This window comes from Cryptomeria japonica, chromosome 1 (assembly GCF_030272615.1).
Source record: "Cryptomeria japonica chromosome 1, Sugi_1.0, whole genome shotgun sequence".
Taxonomy (NCBI): Eukaryota; Viridiplantae; Streptophyta; class Pinopsida; order Cupressales; family Cupressaceae; genus Cryptomeria; species Cryptomeria japonica.
Genome location: NC_081405.1, coordinates 663,349,820 through 663,364,836, shown reverse-complemented (window position 1 = coordinate 663,364,836; position 15,017 = coordinate 663,349,820). Strand labels below are relative to the sequence as shown.

The 15,017-nt window shown below is 36.8% G+C and overlaps 1 protein-coding gene across 1 annotated transcript; it reads right to left on the bottom strand.

The window, feature by feature from the left end:
- Window positions 1–1,871: 1,871 nt before the first annotated feature.
- Window positions 1,872–13,873, bottom strand: LOC131071976 (E3 ubiquitin-protein ligase CSU1). The gene is made up of 2 exons (XM_058007970.2): window positions 13,490–13,873; window positions 1,872–2,723 (listed from the first exon to the last, which is right to left on the bottom strand). The coding sequence occupies exons 1-2, from the start codon at window positions 13,726–13,728 to the stop codon at window positions 2,051–2,053; spliced, it is 912 nt and encodes a 303-aa protein (XP_057863953.2). The 5' UTR covers window positions 13,729–13,873; the 3' UTR covers window positions 1,872–2,050.
- Between the last annotated feature and the right edge of the window lie 1,144 nt (window positions 13,874–15,017).

Here is a 15,017-nt window from a genome sequence, read left to right as displayed (position 1 = left end):
TTGATGTGATTTTTTCATTCTGATCTGAAAGAGGGTTTTCCTTTTGTTCGATACTTTTAACTAGTACCGGGCTAGACTTCAGCCAAATATCAGTTTCATTTATGACCCCATCATAGAAAGTGGGATGAATGTTCCATTCCCCCCTGTTTGTTACTAGCTTGGTGGGTTCCAAGACCCGAGCATTACTGTCAAATTCAACTAAGATTTTGGTGTTCCTGTTTAAATCCATTCTTTCTAATCCTTCACAGCCCAAAAAGGACCCAAACTGTTCCCCTAAGAATTCCAAAATTTTAAAATCCAAATATTCGATTGGTAATGAGCCCAGATTAATCCATCTTGGGTATTTGTTTAAATTCTGTGCATGTGGATCAAAATTCGGCATCCATTCACATCGAAAAAAACCATAGCCTCTATACAATTTGACCTTACCATACATAATGTTATTCCTTGTATTTTGATTATCACACAAAATTGCAAGAAAATTATTTTCCAGGATAGTGATACTTACCTGTCCCGGATATAGGGCCAACCACCAGTCGACAATCCTTTTTGTATCTTCACCAATTCCAGTCCATTTTACAAAAACCCCACATTTGCTGTATATATTGAATTGGGGTTCCATCAGATAAGCCGGAATATTGCATATACGCCTCTGCCTAATATTAGGTTTTGGCTCAAGAGTTCTAACTTTCCCGAGCGGCACCAAATTAGCCCCAGTTGTCGGAGATTGCTTTGAGGCAGTGTGTTTGAGTCTTTCAACATTTAAAGATGTTTCTCTATGATTGCCCATTTTTTTCATGGTTCTTTTCGAACGAAACACTTGCCAATTTCCATCGGAGGGTAGCGGCAGGGCATCGGCATTTTTTGCCCTAATTGCATCATTTAACCCTAAATCGCCCTCTCTAAAAATCGCATCCCTCCTTTCATTTGACAGCGTTATGTTTCTAGCAGGGATTTTCTTACACGGCGGACTGAAGACTGAGATGCTCCTCGGGCATGTTGCAAACACCTGCCTGCACCCCCCCGCCGAAAATCTTGACAAGTTCGTTGCGCGCTGCATTCGCATTTTCGCCAGATAGCAGAGCTCAACTAATCCTCAATAGAGTTCAGATCAAAAAGAGTTGTTGATGCAAAGCTCTTATATTTACTATATATATAAATATATAAATTATTATTTTTATGAGATAACTCTCTTATTTTATTTTATTTTATTGTTTGTTTTATTTATTTATTTATTTGCCGAAGTCAAGATTATTTAATTCATCTTATGTAGAGGAAATCAACTATCCAATGAGGCAATAATGACATTTTTTCTACAAAAACATTATACCTTAACAATTTATTTATTTACTGTAAAAAATATTTAATTATTTTAATTAAATACACATTATTTACTCAATATTTTCATTCCATAGTTATTTCAATGTTTCCTTCTAACTTACACTATTTTATTTTTGTGTGAGAATTTTAATATCTACTTACAAATAAATAGTAACGTTTCCTTTTATATCTAATTTAGTTGTGTTGAGAATACTATAAAATTATTTAATATAATTATTTAATATTTGTTTTAGTTGTGTGAGAATAGTATAAATAGTTCTTCCACTACAAATGTAGGTTAGGCACAACATCTCAATCTAATTAATTTATTAAAATGTTTATGTGAGAGGTGTTAGTTCCCCTTAACAAATATTGATTGTATAAATATTTATTTAAAAATATATATATAAATTCAAATAGAAATTAAATACAACGATTTCAAATAAGTACATAGAAGATTGTCCTTGGCGCTTTTTATATGGGTCGAAAATTTTATAAACCCTGAAGCATTAGTACATGTTGAGCTACTAAATTGCTACAAAGAACACAGATAATTCAAGGTAAACCATCTATAAATCAAAACAACAAACCACAGCCTACCCATCTTGGAAGGCATGCTCAACAGCAATCGGACAATAAAACAACAGTGAGTTCCAGGAATATAACAACAATAAATTCAGAAAACATGTCAAGTATATATGTACAATAAATTCAAAACACAATCTCCTGCTCATGTTTTAACTGTCGGCCTTATAAGACCCATGCCTGAACCACTTCCAACATGTTTAAAATCAGTTGCCTCTAAATTATCCCCGTGTCCAGAAAATCCAGTGCCTCCTTTCTCTAGGGCAATCAAATGTTTTTCCTTGCAGCTCTTGTTGCAGACAAAACAAACCTTATCCACCGCAACAAATTTTTCAGCACACTTTTTGCAGTAAATGTGACCACATGTGCTGATAGCCATCAATGCATGTCTGTTTGTTAATGTATCTTTGCAGCTGGGGCAAATATGACTCGCGCCCAAAGCCTCAGATTGCTTCTCATGCTTATCCTTTGTGAAAATAACAGGGAACAGAGATTTCAGCCTGAGCTTCTCTTTACCTTCTGGGCAAATTGTATCAATTGAAGGTGCTTCAACTTTCACAGGTGCATCAGGCGTTGCAGAAGGCAACCAAAATGCTTTCATCGTCCGAAGAGCTTCCTCTTCAAATGAGGTCACTCTAACACTATTGGCCCCATGAAAACTACTTTTATCTCTAACATAGTTCTTGTCATTGTACTGAGGTACTGCACCATTGTTTTGTTGATCAAATGCATCAAGTTCCTGCTGCCTCTTCAACATCAATTTCTCTTCTTCCTCTTCTTTTTCTTGCTTTTGCTGTTCGGCATAACTTGCACGCTTCCTGTCAAAAAACACATTGCATTAAGCAAGGTTCCAGCATCATACACAAAAAAATTTGTCACTAATTTTAAACAGCAATACAAAAAGATACCAAAACCCTTGGTATTTTTACCTGGAAATACAACCACTAGAAGTACCAAAAAATAGAAAAGAAAACACATTAACAGAACCAAATTTATATCCTACATTCACTCCAACCTGAACATATACTTACATATTTACTAGAAACCACACTTGTGTAATGGACACACCAATAGGTATTTGAGCAGGAACTGGCAAGGACTACCATGAGTATCCAGAATGATCAGCACAAGGTGTATGTCATACAAATCCCAAGGTCAGTCTACTAAATTCAAACTTGATAACAACAAAAATTTCAAGATCTGACAGTTTGCTATCACTTTTGTAAACAATAGCAACAACTTTCCATTGACAAGACCTGCAGCAACCCATCAATTTGAAATTTTTAAGTGAGAAAAATTGATGACTGCATTACATCATGCAACTAGCATCCCCAAGGACTTTAGAAAGGGTGTTGTCGACAAGAACAAATTCTAAATCAGAATATTGCAAAATACAACCTGCAATATTGTGTCTTTGAGTATCAGGTATAAGGAGCATCAAGACTATAGTACACCTCAAGGAACTTCATTTGCTTTAATGCATTTCTCCTTTGTTTGATCACTGGAATGACCAGCTATACTCTATTATCCAACTTACTTTCTAGATGAAGAGGACTGTGGTCAAAGTAATTAATGATCTCCTTACATAAGAGTTATTGTCCACGTTGATTTACAAATTAAACTAATGCAAACATTAAAATCCCAGCTTAGAGTCCATTCAAGCCTGTTTAATATTGACCAACCAAGTTAGCACCTGGTTCAAACTTGGATGATCGTCTGCTATTATTTGATACAAAAAAAAAATATCTTAAATAAATTAACAATATTTTCTCTTTCACCTTCTCTTTTACTTATATTCTCTGTACAAGCCGGATCAACCAGGGTAGCTAAGCTGCTGCCATTGATACCATTTTCTATCCACTGTCACAGGCTTATTCTTTCACCACTTTCAGTCAACAAAGTTACACAGGCTGATCTCCTTGTCAGCAACTCCCTTCAGATTATGCAAGGACCAAAAACATCAAGCTCAGAACACCCTCACGAGGAAGAGAGCTCAAGCAATAGCATTCACTAGCATCTAACAAATGAAAAAAGGGCTCGAGATAGCAAGGGCAGCTATATAAGAAGCTAAGATGTCAATAAGTGCAATGGAGATGAAACAGGAAACAATATATTTACTAGCAATTGCAATTAATGTGCAACAGGCACGCTAATAGGGATTTTAGATAGGAGTTGGCAGATACTACCACAAGTGACCAGAATGATTGGCATAAGATTTGGTCATTCAAATCCCAGGGTGAGTTTACAACATTCAATCTTGATGACAACAAAGATTAGAAGTTCTGGCAGTTCGCTAACTTTTGTAAACAAAAGCAATAACTTTGCCTAATGCTCCATTGACAAGACCTGTCATAAGCCATAAATTTGAGGTGAGCATAATTTGGTGGCCAATGCCCAAGAGCACCATGCAATGTAATTGCTCATCCTCGAGTTTGGAAGAGGATCTCTCCCTCATTTGAAGAGAGCATGTTGTAAAAAAAAAAACAAGATCGATATTATAAAATACAGCCTGCAATATTTTGTCCAAAGTACCTGTTGATTTTATAGATCAGACTGAAAGCAGCAAACAGAAAATAAAACAAGAACACATAGAACACAGCCGTACCCTGGGAAAACCTCTCTCTTGGAGGTGAAAAAACCAGAAATCAAAATCTCAGTTGTATTAGATTAAAACAGTATGTATCTTACAAGTTTTGCTTCAACACTTGAAGCAATATATCAGCACAGTATAATTCCAAAACTAGGGCATGAACAGCAGTAACCAAATCTGCACTTAGGGCAACTTATCTGCATGATCCTTGCTGCAGGTGATTCACCAATCAGATGTAGACCATTTGCTTGATAAGGAGATACTTTGCTTGGTCTGAGAATGATTCGTTGGCCTTAGATCAGTTCACTTGCTGAAGGTATATATTCACTGCTACCATGATTGAGATTCGCTGCTCAGAACTGGTTCGCTGTCCTTGGGAATGAATTCACTGCTCTTAGAAATGAGTTCGCTGCTCTTGGTATATACTCGCTGATCAGAAGAAGTATTTCGCTGCTCTGCTGAAGGTGATTGATCGCTGAATGAAGGTGTGTATGAATGTGTGAATGAACCTTGTATTTATATGTGCCTAGACCTTATTGGATACCTCAGGATGGCCTTGCAAAGATGACAATTAATAATAATATAGTGCTCTAAACTTGGCGCCCAATATAGGGTCAGCCTAGCTTACCGGGTTCGCCTCCCCCCCTCCCTGGTTCGGGTCCGGTACGGTCCGGGTCCCTGGTTCGGGTCCGGTCCGGCCTTGGTTCGACCAAGGTTCGAATTTCCCAAAGGAGGTTCGACCTGGTTTGAACCCGGGTGGACCAAGATCGAACCAGGTCGAACCCGGACAGCTGGGCAGCCCAAAACGCACTTTTTTATGCAAAATTTTAGTTTATTTTTAAATCCGCCATGTAAAAAGTGAAACTTATACCCTAAAAGTGACTTCTAAAACATTATATTCACTCATTTCACCTCATTTATGTTGCAAGCAAAAGTTTTATGAGAACAGGTTGAAGAAAGGGTGAACAAAATTTGGCTTCCAAGATCAAATAGGAGGAGTTGAAAACTGATTTTTGAAGCTTCAACAAGTGCTGCAGCATCATTTCCATACATTTGCAAGCTCCCATTGCCTACAAGAGGTAGATTTTTTAACAATTTTTTCCAACTATTTTTGTTTCCCAAATTTTCAAACATGAAACATTAATTGTTTTTCCTTATTTTGTTTTTGTTTTTGAATATGTTTATGTTATTTCTTTCCATAGGAACTAGAATGGCATCTACCTCTTCCTCCGTTGGCAATGAACAAACAATTACAAAAGAAAGAAATGATCCGAATTCTCCCTTATGGAAGTATGTTGAAATTTTAAACCCACTTCCAAAAGGTGGGGGATTCCGTTGGAGATGCCAAGGATGTGGTATTGAACGTAATAGTTCATATTATCGGGTAGTAGGCCATTTGTGTGGAATAAAAGGAAGAGGCATCAAAAAATGCCCTAGAAAAGATGGTAACCCTATACCAAATGAGATAGTGATGAAATATTTTAAGGAGCATGAGGAGGCAGAAGAGAGAGAAGCCCGTAGATTAACTCAAACCTCTGCAAAGAAAACAAGGGGAATGCAAGCCCCATCTCATCCGATGTTGTAGTACAAGACCACACCTTCTTTTCCACAAATGAACCTGAAAATGAACCACCCTTGACACACAAAAGAACAAAGGGGCCTTTAGAAACCGCATTTCAAAATGAGAGTAGAGACATTGCTGACCAAGATATAGAAAGGTGCATTTGTGCAAATGGGTTGGCTTTCAATGTAGTTCGCTCCCCATATTGGAAGCAAATGATAAAAAGTGTTAATGAAGCTCCAAGAGGGTATAAGGGCCCCGGTTATGAGAAGGTACGTAGAACATTATTGGACAAAGAGGTGAAGAGGGTTGAAGATGCATTGAAACCCATAAGGGATTCATGGGCAGAGACAAGTGTAACAATTGTTTCAGATGGGTGGAAAGATGCTAAAAATCGTCCCTTGATCAATGTCATAGCGGTGTCCCCTAAAGGGGCAATGTTTTTGAAAGTTGTGGATTGTGAGGGCCAAGTAAAAGATGGTCAATTTATTGCAGAAATTCTCATCTCCGCCATTGAGTCAGTGGGACCCCGCAATGTTGTCCAAGTCATAACGGACAATGCAAGAAATTGTAGAGCTACTGGTTTGTTGGTTGAGGAACGCTATGATCACATCTTTTGGACACCTTGTGCGGTCCATTCACTCAATTTTATGCTACAAAGGATTGGGACTAAAATAAAATGGATCAAAGATGTGTATGCAGAGGCTGAGGACATCCAGATGTTCATCACAAACCACCACATGTCTCAAGGGATTTTTAGATCCTTTTCGAATTTGGAGCTATTGAAGGTAAGTGAAATAGTAATTTAATTTTACATTTTCTGATTTTTTTAATTTCAATGTTCATAATATCATTGTGTAAGCTATATTGTGTATTCTTCTTTAAAGTTTGGCTTTATTTTTTAATCATTTTGGCATTAATTTGTGTTATAGGTTGCTGAGACCCGTTTTGCATCATACACAATCGTCTTAAGACGACTTGTGAAAGTTAGAGTGGCACTATGCAATATGGTGATCAGCAACAATTGGACTGTATGGAAGCAGAGTAGCAGTGAGAGGGTAGAAAAAATTAGGGAGAGAATATTGAATGAGAAATGGTGGGATCTTGTTACATATCTCCTAAGTATCACTAAGCCCATTATGAGTATGATTCGCTATACCGACATGGATAGACCTTGCATTGGTGAGATTTATGATGGCATTGACTCAATGCTTGAAAAAATTAAGTTCACTATAAATGCAAAAGAGAATGACCCCGAGGAGCAATTCTTCAAAGAAGTGAAAGCAATTATTGTAGAAAGGTAGAATAAGATGACCACTCCTTTGCATCTTCTTGCCTATGCATTGACACCAAAGTACTATAGCAATCAGTTTCTTGATAAACTAGGAAGGATTCCACCACGGAGAGATGTAGAAGTACCTGATGGGTACAAGGCAGCATTTCTTAGACTATATCCTGATGATGATTTGCGAGATATCGTTACAAATGAGTTCATAGAATTCACAAATGGGAATGGTCTAAGTGTTGAGGCACTTCGTCACAGATCCAAGAAGGATGCTCATAGCTGGTGGTACTTCCATGGTGCATGCTTCCAACACCTACAACCCCTCGCTGTAAAAGTTTTATCACGAGTAAGTTTAATTAATTAAAATTATCACAAGTTTATTTATAGTTTATTTTGTCTTCATAGGTTACTAGTAATTTTTAATTTTAATTTTATTAATGTATAACTTTAATTGTTTACTTTGTCTTCATAGGTTGCTAGTTCATCTGCTTTGGAAAGAAATTGGAGCACATACTCTTTCATCCACTCAATAAAGCGCAATAGGTTGCTATCAAAAAGAGCAGAGAATTCAGTATGTGTGCATTCCAACCTACGTCTTCTTTCACACAAACAACGTGACTACACACAAGGGGAAACGAAAATGTGGGATATAGAGCCAGAGCATACCGATTTGGATGCTCCCGCTTCTCAACTTCTTGTGTTGACACTCGATGACTTGGAGGGCGAGCAAACTTATAGTGCAAGTGCAAGTGGCGTTGGCTCATCTAATGTCAATGTCAATGATGAGGAGGATGAGGAGGAGGAGGAGGAGGAGGATGAATTAGCTGATCCATTTGATGATTAAACTTTATATTGTTGAAAGTTGAAACGATGATACTTGAATATTTTGTCATTTTGATATTAAACTTGATGTATATGATGCTATTATGGTATGATCATGATGCTATGATTAAAAGTTTATGTTTGTTATGTTGTTTATATGATGCTATGTGACATGCTAATCTTAATTCATGCTTACAGGCTTATGTTTGTTATGTTGTTTATATTCATGCTATGTGACATGTTTTTGTACTAACGAACCCAAACGCCTTTTCAAAATTTTGCCATACCGGCATACCGGTTCTTCGAACCCGAACCGGCAAGCTAGGGGTCAGCCCTATTACATAATTACAAGTTACATAAATTGCCCAAATAGGGCCGACCCAAACAAGGGTAAATATTTATTCTTGTCCAAAGTACCAGATATGGGGAGTGTCCAAATGATCATCTGCTATTATTTGATACACAGAATAAATATCTTAAATAAATTAACAATGTTGTGTCCAAATGATAGACAGTCATTTTTTTGTTCAACTAACTAGCATGCAGTAGAATCTTCATGCTTCCCAAGAATTCATTAAATTCTATTTACTCTACCATGAATAATTCGTGCAGTTTCTGATTTTGATGAGACAAACAACTGTTTCTGATTTCAATGTGAGCAGCAGCAATTGCTTCAATGATCACACAATGCATATTAAAGAATACATACTGTCGATTTTCCATGCCTGCTGTATGGGAGATCACTGATTTTCAGAAAGGAATGCGTATCCACATTATAAAAAACAATGATACATTGAAAAATATCAAAAATAAAACTTCTAAGTAAAAAGGGTACACTAAGTACGGGAGGAAAGGGAGGACGAGGGGGTAAAAGTGAAACCAGTCATTAAATCCTACCATTCCATGGGGAGGCATCCCTTGCGGTCTAGGTGATGTCCCAGACATCCTAATGACTTGGAGACTTGGGGACTTGAGTTGGATATCCCACTTTTCAGAATTGGACAGCCTGCTCCATTTGGTGCATAAAAATAGAAGTTAACATTTTAAAGAAAAATGCTAAACCACCTACTCAAAAGATATAAATGGGAGAATTGTTATTCTAAATTCCACATATTGCATTTTCTTTTTAAGATTTTAGCTGCTTTTAGTTGTTCAAGTTACTTAAATAGCCATCCCCCTTGCCATCCCAAAAATTTGGCAAACTTTTCAACATCCCTGAAACTGCATTCTCATGTCCCCACAGTCCTCATGTAAACATATTAGCATTCCATTTAAATGGCATTGGTACCATGGTTTGAAAGGAAAAACTATATTATATTTGTAAAAAATAAAGAGAATATTGAAATTTTCATATCACATCATATACGGTGCATAGAAATTAGAAAAAATTATAACCAGATCCTGTTGGATAAAAACCATAGTAGCATTCCATTTAAATGGCATTGGTACTATGGCTTGAAAGGAAAAACTATATTATATTTGTAAAAATAAAGAGAATATGGAAATTTTTATATCACATCATATTCGGTGCATAGAAATCAGAAAAATTTATAAATAAAGTGAATTTATAAAAGAAGGGAATTGTTTCTTAAAATGAATGGTGGTTAAGTCCTTTGTGGCAACTCTCTACAATGGCAGACTATGTTTCCCTACTCAGCATTCTACCATAGATCTAGCTTTGGCCTCCAAACTTCTGCCTCTGTATTACAACCTGTGTCAATGGTAATTAGAAATTTCCAACTGCAAATGGCCCGTAGGATTCTCAATCTTCAAGTATGAATACTTCTATTGCTACCAGAGAAGAGCCCCCCTTCTCCCCTACAAATCAACTTCAGTATAGTGAATTTGCAGAGGTTCTTCTGCCTCATGTGGATTGGCAGGCTCCTGGCAGGGATGGAGCTTAATATCCTCATTCAAATTTGTCAATTTTGGATACCAAGACAGACAAGAGTCAATTCTTAAGAAATGGCTCAAAGCAAAGAATGGCTGATGCAATTTTGGAAAAGAGGTGGCTGGGAGCAAAGAATGGCTGATGCAAGTTACCCTAATCTGTAAATTTCAGAAAAATTGGCCAAGTTTGCCTAAGCTCCATAATTGATTGTCTATTCAATGGAACCTTTGTTGAAAGAGAGCATGGGTATTTGCCATGTGCAAAAGATTGATTTTGGGTAGTCTATAAAAACCCTTCAATAGAGATACCTTCCTGTAAATTTTAACACTTTCAGATTAACTAAACTCAGAAAATCAGAATTTGTTTGCTAATTAGATTAGAGATTTATAGTTTCAGATTTAAGCATTGTGAAGAAAGAGAATGAAATAAAGACAAGACACAGTTACCCTGGGAAAACCTCCTAGGAGGAAAAACCCAGCCAGAAAAGATCCTCGGATCTGATTATGGATTATGGTTATGCAATCATTACAACACTTATCTCAAGAACTTGTAGAAGTAGATGTTGCTGTCACAGAAAGAATGGCAGATTGGTTGGCTGTCATATGTGAGTTGGTTGCTGCTGGTTTGCTGCTCCTTTAACCCAGATTTGCAGACCCTCAAGGAATTCGCACTATCTTCACTAAGTTCGCTGACTTCTAATGATGGAATTCACAGCTCAACTGGCAGATTCAAATTGCTGATATGGCAGATGTAGACTGTCTTCCTGAAGTTCGCAATATCCAGACTTGTATATTTCGCATGAAGTGAGAGCTGAAAATGAATGATTTGTGATGAGGGTTGAATGCTCATTTATATGTGGAGTGAACCCCTTTAACATGTCGGCTTTGCAAAGTAATTAAAAACCTTTTAATTATTTAATTCATTAATTTGCTTAATGCGAAATTTAGGATAGGCCCTATCATGAGGCGTGTAGACTTTAGTGTAGCGTGGAGGTGAGGCAAGGAGATATAGGGCCCAGCCCTTATGCGTTGGAGAAGGGGCTGGCCCCCTTAGGCGGATTCCAATGATGCCCAAGGCAATTGGATTCCGCCGCCCTAATTACAAACAACACTTCCTGCGGTTATGACTTTCTTGTTTCTAGAAACTTGGCATCTAAAGTTTAATCACCTTTCCGAATCCTTCTTTCTTTAGTTTTGGTGAAGTTTATGAACCTTCCACTTCAATGTTCATCTGTTCAATGTCTTTCTTCAATTGGAAAGTCACTGGAAAAACTTTTTTCCATCCCAAATTTGTCTTAGACATTTTGACATTTCACCTTTGAAAGAATTCTCGACAGAATGGATTTTTCCAAGAAGTTACACAAAGAAATTTGTTTAAAAATTGGAAACAAGATTTGGAAGCAACAATTTGACTATGAAGGTATTGCTTTTAGATGCAGGTCATGCTTTGCAATGGGCAATTTGATTGTGAATTGTCTGAAATCATCTTTCCAAACTCTATACCATGAACCCCCAAGGGAGGCAACTTGTGGAAAGTAGATGAACCATTACACCAAGTGATTGATCCCGATAATGATGGAAATCTTCTTCTGAAGATTTTTTGGATAATATCTCTTCCTCTCACTTTGATTCCCCTACTACTCCCACTATACATGAAAGAGTGTCCTCTCATCAATGACTAAGAAGGTTCCTCCCTTTACCCCTTCTATCTCTTCCTTTCACTTTGATTCCCCTACTACTCCCAATATACATGAAATAGTGTCCTCTCCTCAATGGCTAAGAAGGTTCCTTCCTTTACCCCTTCTAGGTTTGATGAGTCTTCTTCTCGGAGGAGCTTGAGCATGTGGAGTCCAACAATTCTAGTGATGAGGAGTTTGGGAATGAATAGAGGCCTCACTTCACTCCATTTTGTTATTTTGAACATTTCTCATTGTAAAAATCATTACGAGATTTTAAAGACAATATAAGTTTCAAATTCAACATTTTCATTGTTAATTTTCACTTCAAATTTCAAAAATAAAATGTTTAATGCAATTATTGCAATGTATTTACAACTTAAAAGTTTAACTGTTTAGTAGTTTTACTAGTTTGCCAAAATTTCATATATAATTCTTATTCTTTATACATCTTTATATTTAATCAATTTGACCTAATTAGCTTTTATGCAACAACTGGTGTACAAGTAAAATGTTTTCGCACAAGATTTGACACATTTTCTAAACAATTCCTGATTTTATCTCCACACATCCCAAGAAGCAGTTATTATCCTCAATTTACTCATCCACCACCTTAGTTCAACAAAATGCAAAATCAACCCCACTCTTAAATTCAAAATGGGGCTACGTCCTCCTCCTCTTCCTAGGTGTTGTGCGCCAACTTGAAGCATAAGATATTTTAAATTGTATTCTAGAATGTTGTATTATAGACAAACCCTAATTCATTATGACATCATCTAGAATCGAGATCCACCTAGCTCTCACTCTTACCGTCGTGATTCTTCATTTAAAGAGCACATCTAAGCATTCACTACCACATCAACAGCTGCATATTTACTGAAAGATAGGCATATTGTATGTTTGCTTGTTGTCTTCAACCATTGTTCACAAGCCATTTACAAGTCAAATAAGTCCACCTAGGAGTTTGATTATGGAGAACATAACCCTCACTTAGCAAGCTCCCCAAAATTGTCTAGAAACACCAATTTATTTATTACAAATTTAAATATCAGAAGGCAATAATAAACCAGTTTCCAGACCACAAAACCTGTCAGGTCAATTACACACCAGTGGAAGGCAAAGTCCGATTCCCTATTTTCCAGAGATCACCACAGAGTCAAATCTGATACAAGTAAGTCATTTTGCATCACTAAGTGACAGTTAGCAGTGTAGTGTCATCAAACTGCACCTAGAGCTAAGTAACCCTAATCTATCTTTGTTCTATTCATTTATCCTGAAATGTCCCCCTTTTTATATGATCCACAGCTTTGATGTGTCAACTGCCAGACAGAATTGTGTTGACTTAATCTTGGTTGGCAGTTTGAAAGTAGTTTGAAACCAGAACTATAGAAAACACAACAAAAATTAAGTCAAATGCCGAAAGACAAATTGACAAAACCAATTGATTAAATAGCCAATTCGGAGATACCTGATTACCCAAATCCCCGAAAAAAGTAAACCTAACATCCAAGAAAAAAAAAGTAATAAAATAGAAGGAAGGGTTATATCGTTTTATCTAGGTGAAAGACGTGAAAAAACATTTATATAAATGAGCCCAATTGCCCAACTGACTGGAAGATCCAGACTCGCAATCCAAAAACAATGAAAGTAAAAATCGTGTCCAATGCAATACAAAAAAACTGAACAATTAAAGTAAACCCCAAAATACCGAAAATGAAAAGTAGGGTTTCTACAGAAGGGGGAAGAAATAACGCGCGTACCTTTTGATATCTTTCTTCTGGGCCAAAAGGCATTCAAAAATACATTCCTTGCAGAAGAGATGGCCCTTCTGGCAGCACAGAGGATCTATCAATGGTTTAAGGCAGAGGCAGCAAGCATCAAAGGGCTTGATCGAGTCTTTTCCCAGTCTTTCTTTCTGGGTTCCATAGCCCAGTTTTCTTTTCTCGTCATAGGTGAAGAAGGCAAGATCATTGTTGTTCTTGGAGTGTCTCTGAGGCATCTTCTCAACAATGAAAAGAGAGTAGATCTGGCTGACTGGTTAGAGAAATAATTAGTTCTTACAGATTTCCGGATATACAGATATTTAGAGTAACAAGTTGCGATGGTCGATTGTTCTATTTGTCCGTGTTGCTTTTCAATATTTGCTTTAATACTAGCACTTGCACAAAGGGGGTGCAAAGGTTTACTCTATATAAATTATTTGATATTTGATATTTGATATTGAGTTCATAAGAACAAGATTATTACATAGAAAATTTATTGATTGATTTCTTATTTATTTTTTTTTGTCTAATTAAATTTTATTTTAAGAATATATATATATATATATATATATATATATATATATATATATATATATATATATATATATATATATATATATATCTGTGTGTATGTGTGTGTATGTGTGTGTATTAACAATTAAATTTATTGTTCGTTTATGGACCTTTCTAGGTTCATCCCGCAAATTTAATTTCAAAGGGGTTGTGGGAATGTCTTGAGAAAGGGTGGATAAAACTAAATTTTGATGGAGCATCCAAAGGGAATCTTGGGTCGTTCGACATAGGAGTTGTGGCGAGAGATTCCCAGGGTAACTTGCTAACTATTGGAGCAAAGTGAGTTGTGGATGGGACTAACAATGAGGCGAAGGTTCGGGCCGCTTGGGAGGCCATTCAAATGGCTAAAAAACTAAATGTCTCTCGCTTGCATTTGGAAGGTGACTCTTTGTTGGTGATTAATGCTCTGGTGAAAGGTAAAGCAATTGCTTGGAACCTAAACAAATTTGTTAAATTAATTTTTAATACTCTCCCCTCATTCAAAGACTTCAAAATATCACATGTGATGAGATGTGGGAACCAAGTGGTGAACACGTTGTCAAAGTCTGTCATGTCATCATTGACACTCAATGTCCCAGAGCTTTTTGAGGATTTTAAGGAGATTTATAATCATGATTTGGTATGTGTGGACGCATAGACCATACCATCATTAAATGGCATGAGATAGGTGGCATCCATCTTCTTTTAAATTCCCTATTGCAAAGGTCATTTTCACCTTAAGTTTGATGTTTGGGTGAAAGGGCGGTTGACAGGTGCCATGGAGGCAAGCTTCTCACTTGTCACTATGAAGCAACAACTGTGCTTTTTTGGCAAAGTCTATGAGAGGAGGCGGCACGGTATCTTTAAAATCGATGATCCTTTGTTTATGCAAATTGTGGAATGGATTCTGGGGGTGGATTTTCTGAAGGCGGCTTATTGCTACCACTTTAACATCGACCTTGCTTCAATGTTT

Excerpts from the sequence above, each read along its gene's own strand:
- LOC131071976 (XM_058007970.2), bottom strand. The coding sequence starts at position 13,728 with ATGCCTCAGAGACACTCCAAGAACAACAATGATCTTGCCTTCTTCACC. Across the intron at positions 2,724-13,489 it reads CAGAAGAAAGATATCAAAAG|GAAGCGTGCAAGTTATGCCG; the intron begins GTACGCGCGTTA and ends GTTTTTTGACAG.